General features: G+C 31.5%; 2 protein-coding genes across 2 annotated transcripts; both read right to left on the reverse strand.

Annotated features, from left to right (window-relative positions):
- Positions 1–741: 741 nt before the first annotated feature.
- Positions 742–3,599, reverse strand: LOC120070346 (heat stress transcription factor A-6b). The gene is made up of 3 exons (XM_039022281.1): positions 3,015–3,599; positions 2,546–2,743; positions 742–1,441 (listed from the first exon to the last, which is right to left on the reverse strand). Exons 1-3 carry the CDS (start codon positions 3,309–3,311, stop codon positions 860–862), a joined length of 1,077 nt encoding a protein of 358 aa, XP_038878209.1. The 5' UTR covers positions 3,312–3,599; the 3' UTR covers positions 742–859.
- Positions 3,600–9,198: 5,599 nt separating this feature from the next.
- Positions 9,199–12,683, reverse strand: LOC120075619 (1,2-dihydroxy-3-keto-5-methylthiopentene dioxygenase 2-like). The gene is made up of 7 exons (XM_039029217.1): positions 12,529–12,683; positions 11,452–11,563; positions 11,259–11,353; positions 10,967–11,081; positions 10,752–10,876; positions 9,667–9,737; positions 9,199–9,558 (listed from the first exon to the last, which is right to left on the reverse strand). The coding sequence occupies exons 1-7, from the start codon at positions 12,544–12,546 to the stop codon at positions 9,492–9,494; spliced, it is 603 nt and encodes a 200-aa protein (XP_038885145.1). The 5' UTR covers positions 12,547–12,683; the 3' UTR covers positions 9,199–9,491.
- Between the last annotated feature and the right edge of the window lie 206 nt (positions 12,684–12,889).

Here is a 12,889-nt window from a genome sequence, read left to right on the forward strand (position 1 = left end):
ATTTAATTTATTCAAATTGGTTGGAACCGTTGTTCCGAGCTCTGTGTAATTGACATTTCAAAACACTCGAATTGTTAATAAATAACCACAAGTTTATTATCATCAAATATTAATTAATTAATTAATTTGGAATTAAGGGTCAAAAGAACACTTATACAATTTATCGTAAAAAGTGTGGATTAAATATGCTTAATTTAAAATAAGAACAAAAAAATCAAATGATTACCAAACAGGACCTCAATTATTTTCAAATTTACAACCAAAACACAGTTTTTCAAATAAAGTTTTAAAATTCTAAACCAAACATCTCTTAAAATGCGGTGAAAATAAGAAATTTGTTTTTGTTTTACACTAAATTCTTTGTTTTGTTTGTTGGTTTTTTTATTTTTTTATTGAATCAAGAACCAAGCTAAACCTTAAATATTCTTAAAGATTTTTAATTGAAACCAAATAATTTATTTTCAAATATAGTGAAGTGTATATATAATAAACATCTACTTTTGATATCCATGAAATTCTTTGATTTTTTTCTTTTATTAAATCACAAATCAAACATGACCTAAAATATTAAATTGAATTGCTTAGAAGGAAAAGTATATTTACACAAAATAGGAAAATGTCAGCTTGTGGTTCCAATGTATCTATTGGTCAAATTAAATGTCAATATCATATCGACATTTGTGACTAAAGAACTGCAAACAAAACAACAATTTGCATAATATTAAAAAAAAAAAAAAAAAAAAAAAAAAAAAAAAAAATCCTCTTCAATGGACAAATGGCTTCCTCTTCCCATGCAAAAAATCAAAATCAAAATAAAAAAGATTAAAAAAAATTGTGATATTTGTAAGTTTACTTAAGATCATTGGAATTTGGAGGTGAAAAAAGCAAAGTGATCAACTAATTCATTATTCCCATGATCTTCATCCTTATAATCCTCTTGTTCCTCAAAGCCATGAGTTCTAAATCCATAACGATCTTCTTCATTGGCCTCATTCAACAAATTCTCCCAGAACCCTTCATTCAAATCATCATCATTATCATTTCTCTCACAATTATTATCATCCATTATTTCTTCTTTAGGGACATGGTATTTCATTTGATGTTGTTCGTCAATGGTTAGTAAGTCGACATCCATGTGAATGTCGTCGTTCACGAATGGTGGTAGAATATGATCTTCTTTATCTTCGTCTTCGAAGTCGGGTTGGCCTTGGTCGATATGTCGTCTTCGTTTCCGATTGATGGCTTCTTCTAATTCTTTGTGCTTGTCTTTTTGGTGGATTAATTGTTGAATGAAATCAGGGTTTTGAATTGCTCTTGCTAAGAAGTTCATCATTAGTTGTTGTCTTGTCTCTGTCTTTTTTAGCCGACGTTCCATTGTTTGGAGGTATGTTTTTGTGTTTTGTTGTTGTTGTCTTAGCTTCACTACCTCCGCCATTAATACCTGTTGTTCAAACAAAATTTCAATTAAAAATCTCTCATTTGGTTTTGGTTTTTTTATTTTTTATTTTAGTAATTCAACCTACTACTACTATCTAATTCTTTTAGAGATGTATTCAAAATACAAGCTAATTTTTTTAAAAAAATTGTAGGCTCATTTTGCTAACAATTTAGCATTTTCGTGTTTTAAATTTATGTTTGTTTTTATACCTTCTTGTTTATTATAGTTTTTATTATGTTTTTATCTAAATTTAAGAGCAAAAAAACAAATTTTTAAAAATTAATTTTCTCACTTGTTTTTCTAAAACACTCTTAAAATGTAGACAACAAAATAAAAAATTCAATAGATGAATGTAGTGTATATTAACTTAATTATTAAAAATAAAAACTTTAAAATCAAATGGTTATAAAATCAACATCGTTTTTTGAAAATATTTTTTTTCAAAGAAAAAAAAGCTATGAAGTCAAACATTTCTTTAAAAATATGATAATTATGGTAAACAAATTATGAAAAAAACTAGTACATGCCTTGAAAAAAATAATAAAAAATGTATGAAGAATTACAACTTAATCCCAGTTTTGATTTTTTTTTTTTTTTTTTTTTTTTTTTTGTTTCCTTTACATATATATAAATTAAGCATATCTATTTTCTACTAGGACTTCAAAAGGCCAAGTAATTTTTGAAAGCTAAAAGGTAGTTATCAAAGATTGTTCTTAAAATTTGACTAAAAAATTGGATGTGTTATTAAGGGGTATGAAAATTATAATTAAAAAATGAAAAAAAGAACAAATAAAAATTTCGAAAACAGAAAATTAAAAACAAAATTGTGCCTACAAATCTAGGAATAAAATGCTGTAAATTGAGTGAAATACTAGCTAGATCATTCAGGTGACTGGTGTTTTCCATCCAAAAGTAAACTTGAATTTGTCTGTTTACTGTTAATTTAACATCGTATAAATTAGTACTGTAACTTCTATAATATTACTTATTCATTCCATTGTTAATATTTAAATTTGTTCAACAAATTTACAAACAACGAAGAACATATATAAATGTAGAGAGATATCCCCATGAAAGCTTTTGAGTTGAGTGGTAATTTTGACAAACCTGCTTATCACGCTGCAGCCGATCGACTTCTCTGTCAAGCCCAAACCGTCCGACCTCGACACAAGGGTCTGGAGCTTGCTGAGAAGCGTTCGGTTGCGTCGTTTTCCTCCTCCGAATCAGCTTCAGAAGATGTTTCTGTCCTCTCAAGAAACCTTCATGAGCAAATTCCCACTTATCTGGATCTACCTTTCTAAATCCCTACCACAAAAATATTTAATAAAATCTTCCATTTTAGATCTATCAATAATTTATTGATAAAGCATAAAGCTTGTATTAATTAACCCTTTATTAAAGGTTGGATTTTTCCTAAAAAGAAATGCTAATCAATATATATACCAACTATTTCAATGCAAAATATGTATAATTTCACTTTAATCATTGAATTAAAACAATACCCATTTGTCCCAATAACCTTAAAAATATAAAAATAAAGGCAAAAATACAGGAAAAAAAAAAAAAAAAAACTTACATAGGTATTTAGCTGTCTAACGAAGCTTGAGAAATTGCTATGTTTGAAATATTTAGGAAGAAGTGTTAAGGAAAAGGATTGAGGATCCCAAACCACAAAGCTATTGTTTCCTCTGCTCCAAGACACAATATGATTGGTCCCTGTATCTTCGATTATTTCATATGTTTTTGTCAGAAATGGCGCCGGACCCGCTTCATTAAGCCCTTCCATCGGCTGAGGGGACGCCGTCGTCGTCTTCGGCGCCGCTGATGAACTCGACGTCGGAACCTCCTCCTTCACTCGGCGGAGACGATTCATGATCTGGGTCGTCCTTAGTTTTTTGAAATTCAATCTCAGTTGGGTTGTCTAGAAATTCTAAAATATATATCACTGAAAAAAAAAAGAAGAAAAAAGAGTGGAAATCTAGACTGTGAAGGAGATGAGAGACAACAGAGAGAGAGAGTAGGTGTTGAAAGGAGGAGAGAATCAGTTCTAATTATAGAAACAGGTGAAATGAAGAAAAAAAAAGTGTATTTTCCATTTTAGCCCTTTCCCTTTTGAGCATGGCATGAATTTAATTAAGGAAGGTGAGATTTGAGATGAGACAGATATTTTTCTCTCAACTAAAATAGATTTTTTTTCCCCTCATTTGGGGAAATTATAATAGTGGGATCTTTTTTTAGTGTCACAATCATAGAGGATGTGACTGTGTAAGAGAGGAGAGTGATGTGTTTGGAAAATAGGTCTTTTATGGTCCTTTTGTGATGGATCATAGAATAGGAATGTTCTAGATCATGGCAAAGAGAGGAGAGAATTGGATACAAAATGGGTATGCTGTTTATTTATAACATAGAAGAGAACCTTGAATGAATAACAAGACGAGTGTCAAATGAACATAGGTTTAACCAGCATAAATTTTTTAATATCGATCTGAAGTTTGATTCTCTCATCTATACATATTATTAAAAAGAAAATAAAATAAAATAAGAAGACAATTACAACTACATATTCCTACTATTAGGATTATCTAACAAATCAACTCGTTTCATTGTAATCAAATTCGAATCCAAATTAGATTTTTGAATTTTTCAGAGTTATCAAAATACATAAAAGCTTCTAAACGTTTGATTTTATGTTTAATATTATCTTTAAACTTAAAAAAAGTCTAGTGAATATTTTAGGTTTCATTTAATAATCATTTGGTTTTTAGTTTTTGAAAATTAAGTTATACATACTACTTCAAATATAAGTTTCTATATTTTGTGATGTACTTTCTATTATTTTTTAAAAAATAAAGTTAATAAGTTTTGGAAACTGAATAAATTGTTTTAGAAAGTTTGTTCGTCCTTTTATAATTTGACTAAAAAAAAGTATATTTAACAAATATAAAAATTAAAATTGAAAAATTTGAAAAAATAAAAACATAGATTTCAAAAACAAAATCTTAAAAATCAAATTGTCATCGAACATAGTGGATATGAAACTGTGATCTAAGATGAGATTGCAAATCTTATCCAAAATTGAAAGGCAATGTGGAATGAGGAAGGGTCAAAGATCAGGGTTTGGTGGGTGGCACCCAAACCAATTATGTTTTGAATGTGGTCCATGTTCTAAATAAGTTTTTAAAACGAAGATTATCCAATTAAATGATTACACGTGGACTTAAAAAAATGATTCTTGAAATTTTCGTTCTCGTCCCAATTTACGTGTACGGTCCTAGAATACACGAAAACATAACGGACGGATGAGGAACCGCGCAAATGGAATCTCAGCGATTGTTATTATTATTCTTTTTTAATGTTTAGTAAAGTTTTAAAAAATTTGGCAAAAGTGATTTATAAAAATGCTTTAAACCCCCGTATTTTGGGGATTCTAAAACTAATATTTTATTTTTTATTTTTTTATTTTTTTTGGAGAAACGATAGACGTGGACTAATGATTCTTCATGCGGGACCTATTTTCTAATAAAGAAAACATATTATAAGAAAAATATCTAATAGAGTTTGATTTGTTAGGTAAATGGAAACAAATAAAAAAAAATAACATTTTGGTCCAAATATGTTCTGTCTAGTTTCTTTTAGTTTTTATATCTAGATTTCAAAATTTTATATTTGGATTATTTTTAAATATACGAAAATTAACTAAAATATTTGTAAATAATAGTAAATTTTCAAAGTTTATAGGTGACAGATTGCGATAGAATGTGATATTTTGTTATTATTTATAAATATTTTCAATAATTTTATCGTTTAAAATAATTTCTCTTTACATTTTTTATTTTGAGTGTTGGATTTATTTCTAATTAGATATCTTATATTCTAAAATATTACTTTCTTACCCTTAAACTTTAAAGTTTTGTTTCTAGTTGTTACCTATTTTCAAATTTTAAGTTTTAACCATTCATTTTTCACTAAAAATTCAATTTCGACTTTGGTTGCTAATGTCTTTTAAATAATAAAAAAATATATATATTTTTCACTAACTTTTCATCCATATGAAAAATAATTAAAAAGTTTCACATCATGGTTATTTAAGTTATTAACTAAAATTTAATGTCAAATAACAAAAAGCAAGCAGTTTAGTAAAAAAAAAAAAAAAAACTCAAAATTAAAACCGTAAAATGATGAAACATTATGTAAGTTAAACTCAAATCTGATAAGTAAAAGCATAATATTTTAAATCGTAATTTAAATCTTGAAACAGAGAGCGAATGAAAATTAAAAAGTTAAAATATAGTAATAAAATAGAATAAAACAAAAGTGGAAGATTTTCTAAAATCAAAATTTTCTTATAAGATAATAAAATGTGAAATTTAATTGAAAAGGGAAGTTGTGTGAAGGAATGTAAAGGTGGGAGGGACACGTGGCGGCTGGAGAAGGGAACATAGGGGAGTGTGGTATTATTATAATAATGAGAGTGATGGTGTGAAGGGGCAGGGATTGTGAGCCAATGACGCGTAACTAAATACACCACTCCTTTTTTCTTTTTCTTTTTCTTTTTTTTCTTTTTTCTTTTTTTAATTATTTTTACCAACAGATAGACGATTTGTGTAGAACCTCCTCAGAACATACCCCACTTTCTTTTTTAATTATTATTTTCCCCCTTTTCCCTTTTCTTTCAAAAGTAACTCAATTCATGTTTTTTCAAATTAGCATCCCTTACTTTTTCTTTCCTTTTTCGTATTTTCCTTTTCCTTTCGAAATTATTAAAGATTGACTAGATTAGATGTACCTATTTTTGTGTATCTTATGCTATGGTAAGTTAAGACAGTAGGTAGGTTTTGAATCAACTCATATTAAATTAACATGTAAGTAATATTGCATCGATGTGGTGTTGTGTCATGCATAATACAATACCTAAACTAGTAAATAACTAAAGTGGTATATAACTAACTACAATTTGATTAGATGCATTTTTGAGCGATGACATTTGCTTATTTATATGGATTTTCGTCTGAAACTCTCCCGTGGTCATGTAGTGGCAACAAAATGTCAACAAGGGAAGTATGGAGGTAAGTCTATCCATTTTTGAGTTGGTTTGAACCCTTGCTTGCCACTTTCATGTAACAATATAACAACATGCGACAAAAGAAACAGTTTGAATGACAAAATTGTGACTCGACCCCCAACTATCGCATAGATGAGAAAATTTATTACTCAATTTAAGCTCTTACTTACCCCATAATAATACGTATTTCCACTTTTATGGTCGAAAATTAGATTTTCCATCTTTTGTTGGGTGGAAAAATGTTAGAAAGGGGAAGAAGGGACATTAGGTAGATCCCGTTTTGTCTTTTGTGAACTAATTAAATGAATTAGGAACCTAATCTTTGTTTCCATTTCGGTAAACCCACACAAAGTCCAGAACCAATTATGGTTTGTAGTCTGTACCCGTACTTTCCAGACCAACGCATTGGCAAACATTGTCTGTGGGAGCTTCTAAATATCTTCCCCTACGGACTCTCTTCATTTTATTTGTTCCATTACTCATTCAAACTTGAAAGTAGGAGTCTCAATATGACTTCATTTACAATCATTCTGATTCTAAAATAATTGTTGTCAAATTATGTTTTCAGAAAAATCAATTATAACCAAAGTTCGATAAATGTTTAATAAATTTCAAACGGAAACATGAAAAATAGTAGGGTTTTTTTTTAAAAAAAAAATGTCATATCAAAAGGAGCCAAAAGATCGAGGACTTGTCTTTGGAGGTACAATGAATAGGACCCATCATAAGCTCTCAAAGGACCAATCCACGTAATGTGTATATAATATTTACTCTCTCTTTCTAAACACTATAGTTCATTAGTCAGAATACTAGCTACTTTCTTTTTTCTTTGTTTAGAAAGATATGGTTAATACCAGTAACTTTATTTTTTCCTTTTTTAGGAAGATATATAGAAACAATCTATATGAGTCTTGGATGGTTTTATGAGCAGCCAGGGTCAAACCAAAAATTAAACATGGTTGTTGGAGAATTTTCAACTATTTGATCTCCGCTATCAATAATTTACTATCTAAAGAGGTTATTTCTAACTCTCTTTGCCCTTTTTGAAGAGTTCAACTGGAGACCACCAATCACATGATATGGGAGTCTAAATTCTCTCTATCTATTTGGGATATGTTTATACCCTCTCACACCACTCTGTTTAGTGTTGGTGGGGGTTGAATGTTACCATTGGATTACTCGAATCTGTGGAGAAGCTTGAGTTGGAAGGAGGAGATCAATCGCATGTTAATCATTTCGTGGATTCTTTGGAGCACTCGCAACGATATTGTTTTTAGAATGGGGTTTCTGATGTCGAATCTTTAAGTAGGGTGATTGAGATGTCTTTAACTGAGTTGGATATGTCCCTCACTCCCTCGATTTCTCCTTCCTCCCCTGCAAGGCTTTCTTCTCTTTCCTGCTGGTGTCCCTCAACGTCTGGATTCTGGAAACTTAATGTGGACACAACGTGGTCTGTTCAGGAGGGAAGAGTGGAGCTTGGTTGGGTTGTTCATGATCAGAATGGATTCACGTTGTTATGTGGTTGCAAGTTTTCCTAGAGGAGGAATGATATAAATTTGCTTGAAGTTGAAGTCATTTCAGAGGATTTGCCGATGATTCACCAAAATCGGAAAGGGTCAAATCCCCCACTACTTGTGAAATCCAATTCCCTCAATGTTATTAATCTTGTAAACTCATTTTCTGATATTTTAGTCTTTGTGGGAGACATTAATTTTGTAGGCATTACTGGTAATGCCTCGCATTTTTATCATGTTCCCTAAGAGGCGAACAATACTATTCATGTTTTTGCAACTTTGACTTCCTCTCGAGGCATCTCTCGTTCTTATAATGAGCATTTTCTTAGTTATATCCTCCCCATCATTCTTGACGAGGAAGTTTTGATTTAGCTTCTTTTTCCTTTTTTTTAAGAAAGAACTTTCTTTTTTTTTCTTTTTTTCTTTTTTTTCATGTTTTAGATAGAAACAATCTTATCTTGATCCCTATATTTTAATCCTTATACTTTCAAAATGTTCATTTCAGTCTTATACTTTTAACTTTGATTCATTTTGATCCATGTACTTCCAAAATGTTGGTCTTTATATTTTAAAAAAGTGAATAGTTTGGTCCCTTCATTTTCATTTTTAAGAGATCAAAATGATCATTTTTTTAAAGTAAAATGATCAAAGTGAATCAAAGTTAAAAGTATTGAATCAAAGTGAACATTTTAAAAATATGGAGACCAAAATGAACCAAAATTGAAAATATAAGGATAAAGTATATTTTTAATTTATTTTTTTTTAAAAAAAAAAAACCCACTTAAGAGTAGGGAGAGTAAAGTGAAGAAGAAACTCGTTCTTCCAACGCTATTCTTTCAGATTGAGTTACTCTTTAACACCATTTATATAAAAGTTTGATCCGACTTTTATCCAGCAAATAGTTAAGTCATATATCAAATTCTTAACTCGACACGAGTTACGTTTACAACTAAAAATATTACCCAAACTAGAGGGACTAAACTCTCATTCCTTCGAAAATGACGACTTCATCTTACTTGCAACAAATTGAATTTTTTTTTTCTCCAGAAAAGGTGAAGTTGTAATTTGGCTAGGAATTCATGACCATCGAACAAATTCACTTTAACTTATAAGATACCGCAATTCCCTGAAAAATTTATACTACTATACTGACCACAGAACAATTTATGTCACACGAACGAAAATTTGCAAGCAAAACCAGAATTACCCGGATAATCGGGCAAAATATGCGCAATGACTCCCGATTTGTTTATTCCATCTATATCATACGCTAAAATTACATATATTTCAGAGACAGTACACGAAAAACACCGAGCATAAATATTCAAGTTTTCGCATAAGCAAGGCATTGCTAGCAAAGCATGACAACCCATGGATATATCCAAGAAAGGACATGCATACCCGACAATACAAATAGTAACATCTATCGATAGCCCAAGACTTGATTTCAACCTCTGGACGCTCAAGTAGGGAAATTTCAAGCTGCAGCGTCAACGGCTTGATTACCAGCTTCCTTCTCCACAAAACTTTTGAGATACTCCTTCCTGAAAAGCAGCAAAGAAGCTTAGAGGGGTATTGTATAATTGAGCCAAATTCATGGCAAGGGGCACAGGAAAAAGCTCATGACTGCACCAACAAAGCAATGGCAGTACCTTGCGGGAAGATGATCATTGGGACGGTTGTGAGGAGTCCAGACAGGATCACCAACAAAGAGCCGCATAGCCTACAAAACATTTCTTCATGAGAAACATTGTTCCCCTTGCCGATGCAGTTATAATATATACAAATGCTATTGAGCAATAGAATTGATGCTATTAAAACTGCAATAACAATATTGTTCCCAAATTTTTCTTGGAAAAAATACTACTTTTCAAGGCATGGGAAAAGATGTTAGAGAATTTAATGCTGCTAGGTGATGCTCCAGATCAAAATTACTTGGTAATTATTCTCCCTTTTTCATTACTAGCACATGGAGGGCCTTTATATAACCATTAATGATTTTTGTTGGTTGGAAGATTGGTAAATAGAGTAAAACAATAAGAACTAAATCCATGATGTACTCAATTAGGAGTGATCATTCAAACCGCAAAAACTGAACCGAACCGAACCGAAAACTCAGTGAAACTGAAAAATACAGTTCAATCCGGTTTGAAATCCGGTTTGAAGAAATTTTGAAACCGAATTAATTCGGTTTGGTTCGGTTTCAAATTCGAAAACCTAGTTTGAAACCGAAACGAACCGTTTTTAACTAATATATATATATTTATTTATATATTTAAAAAAAGAGTAAAAGCGAACCGCTTTTAACTTAAAGAACCGAACCGAACCGTTTTTAATTAAAAAATAATATAACATGGATTTTTTAAAAATGCCAAAACCGAATTTGAACCGATGTGGTTCGGTTCGATTTGAACCAATAAATCGGTTCGGTTTCACATTTTAAAATATTCGGTTCAGTTCGATTTGACCACCGAACCGAACCGTTTCCACCCCTATACTCAATGCAGTAAACCACATGATAACCAATCTTTGCTCTTTAGAGAAAAATTGTGGTGGAAATTATGGCAAAGTATATGAGGAGTAAAATGAACTACACGCAGTATTGCTAAACAGCAACACACTGGTGAGGAAGGCTAATAAACGATGAGAAGGGGTTGAAACTTAGAAAGCTTGTGTCATTACTCATAATTAAGCATCCAGAGTCTACAAATGCAAGTTCTATTACTTATATGCTTACCTTGATGTAATTGTCAGAATCCAGAGTAAAGCGATGATAAATTCCTGCAGGCAAGACAATCATTGCTCCCTTCTTTACCCAAATGCGAATCCATTTGTCATTTAGATCTCTAACATCAAAATAACCTTCATCCACCCACGTTAAAGAAGAAGAAAATTAGAAGCCATAAATAATGGATGATAAGGTCTAGAAATATAATCAATCCTAATTCCTACCACTCCCAGCCACACAATAACGGATCTCCTCATCAGTGTGAAGGTGTTCCTCGAAAAAGTTTTTAATCTTCTCTTCGTAATTAGGAAGCTTTTCTGGGCAGACCTCACAGAAATCCTGACAATAAAAGTATGGTCAACTATAAGATAATGAGATCGATCGAGGAGAGAGAAAAATAAAATACTTAGAACAGGGAAAATTCAATTTCAAACCAATTTTTACTAGCATTAGAACACATTCTTGTCCACATAGGGAAATTAGAAGGCCATAACCACACTAGTAAAAGAAACGAACCATGTAGGAGTAATTACGATCACGACGTATCTTCTTCAATTCCTCATCTGTTTCATATATGTCTGCATCTAGCCTCCAGCTCAGAACTCCAAGTTCTAAAATGTTGGCAATTCACACAATATAAGTCTGTCTGAAATCACATAGCATTGTACAACTGTAAGCTATTTTATTCTCATTTCTCAACAAGGTTTACCGTCAAGTTGTCTGAGGGACAAATATTGCTTTGGTTCAAGGTGATGAGGAAGTCTCTGATCTTCATCACTATCATCCATATACCATGCCTGAATCACTTCCTCTCTTGGGTCCTGTAAATGAAAGTTTCAAGAGATTGAAATCATAATGATATTGATGAACACATGAGCACTTAAATTTGGACCAAACACGGACAAATTTCAGGGCAGTAGTCCTGAACATAACTATTAAAAAGGAAACTAAGAACCTATGATTTCCATCAGTACCACCACTATCGATATGCCATCTAAGCCTACCTAAATTTTCCTCACTCTATGATGTTCAGTCCTATATCCACAAACTACAAAAGGCTCGACATCAAAGAAAATTGATAGCATTTTTCATTTTTGAAAGTGATCACTATTTTGAATCATTAACATAAAACACCGGGATTGCCCATTTAATAGTGACAGCAAACTTGAAAACCAAATATTACATTGCCGCCAAAACAGAATACTCATATCAATACTGGAACCTTAAGGCATAAATATTACTAAAGCTTGCCGAAGTTCGAAAAAAAGAAGAATATGCATGAATATTGGATGGTTGTACAATATACAGAAATTAAGACATCAATCCAAACCAATCCCCCAATGGCCAGCGGCCGGGATTTCTTTAACGGACCTTTAAAGAAATTCCCAAATCCAAACCGGAATTTTAGCATTTTCCCCATGGAAAAAGAGGACGGAAAATGAAAGTAACAAAAACTCTAAACCAAAATCAGTTCCAAGGAGGAGATACATGCAGACGTTTCAGTCTAGGGCAGCGTCATCTTGGTGTTTAGGAATTAACAGCAGCGTAAACAACGCAAGATTTTCAAGTTAATCGATTGACAATGAAACTTCAAGAAGAAATCATCCAGAAATTTCCAGAAACTCCAAACATGCAAAGCCGATTGCCAATTGACCCAAAATCCCCACCCTCTCCGATTGGGGCGGAAATGAAGCCAAACTCTCAACGAAAAAGAATAACAGAACAAACTTGTGCCGATGAAAGACATGAAAAGAAGCGATGCAAAGAACAACAAAGAGAGATTTACCTTGTCAGGAACAGCCATCGTCAACTGCAACCCCTTCGGCTTCTGCTTCAAAATAAAAATCTCAATCAAATTCGATTGCTGAAAGGCAACGCGTTGATAGGCGAAAACGAAGGAACTATATACACATTCATTGAACCGGAAAAGACGATAATACCCACGACTCATGGGCGTCATTTTTCTTGTCTAGATCCATTGGGATTTTCTTTACACCATTTTCTTTTCTATCGAGTGATTTTTGAAAGAGTAATATTTCTTTTTAGATCTTTTATATGATTTAATTTTGAAAATTAATCATTTTTAATTTATTGATGTATTTTGTAATTATTTTAAATAATTTTTGAAATATTTATAAATTTTATTT

This window comes from Benincasa hispida, chromosome 1 (genome assembly GCF_009727055.1).
Source record: "Benincasa hispida cultivar B227 chromosome 1, ASM972705v1, whole genome shotgun sequence".
Lineage (NCBI taxonomy): Eukaryota > Viridiplantae > Streptophyta > Magnoliopsida > Cucurbitales > Cucurbitaceae > Benincasa > Benincasa hispida.

What these genes read in the sequence shown, in the direction of transcription:
- LOC120070346 (XM_039022281.1), bottom strand. Translation starts at nt 3,311, where the DNA reads ATGAATCGTCTCCGCCGAGTGAAGGAGGAGGTTCCGACGTCGAGTTCA. An exon ending in TTAGACAGCTAAATACCTAT is followed by an intron (nt 2,744 to 3,014) that starts GTAAGTTTTTTT and finishes TTTTTGTGGTAG; the next exon opens with GGATTTAGAAAGGTAGATCC. An exon ending in GGCTGCAGCGTGATAAGCAG is followed by an intron (nt 1,442 to 2,545) that starts GTTTGTCAAAAT and finishes TTTGAACAACAG; the next exon opens with GTATTAATGGCGGAGGTAGT.
- LOC120075619 (XM_039029217.1), bottom strand. An exon ending in GTCCCTCAGACAACTTGACG is followed by an intron (nt 11,354 to 11,451) that starts GTAAACCTTGTT and finishes CCAACATTTTAG; the next exon opens with AACTTGGAGTTCTGAGCTGG. An exon ending in AATGATCATCTTCCCGCAAG is followed by an intron (nt 9,559 to 9,666) that starts GTACTGCCATTG and finishes GCTGCTTTTCAG; the next exon opens with GAAGGAGTATCTCAAAAGTT.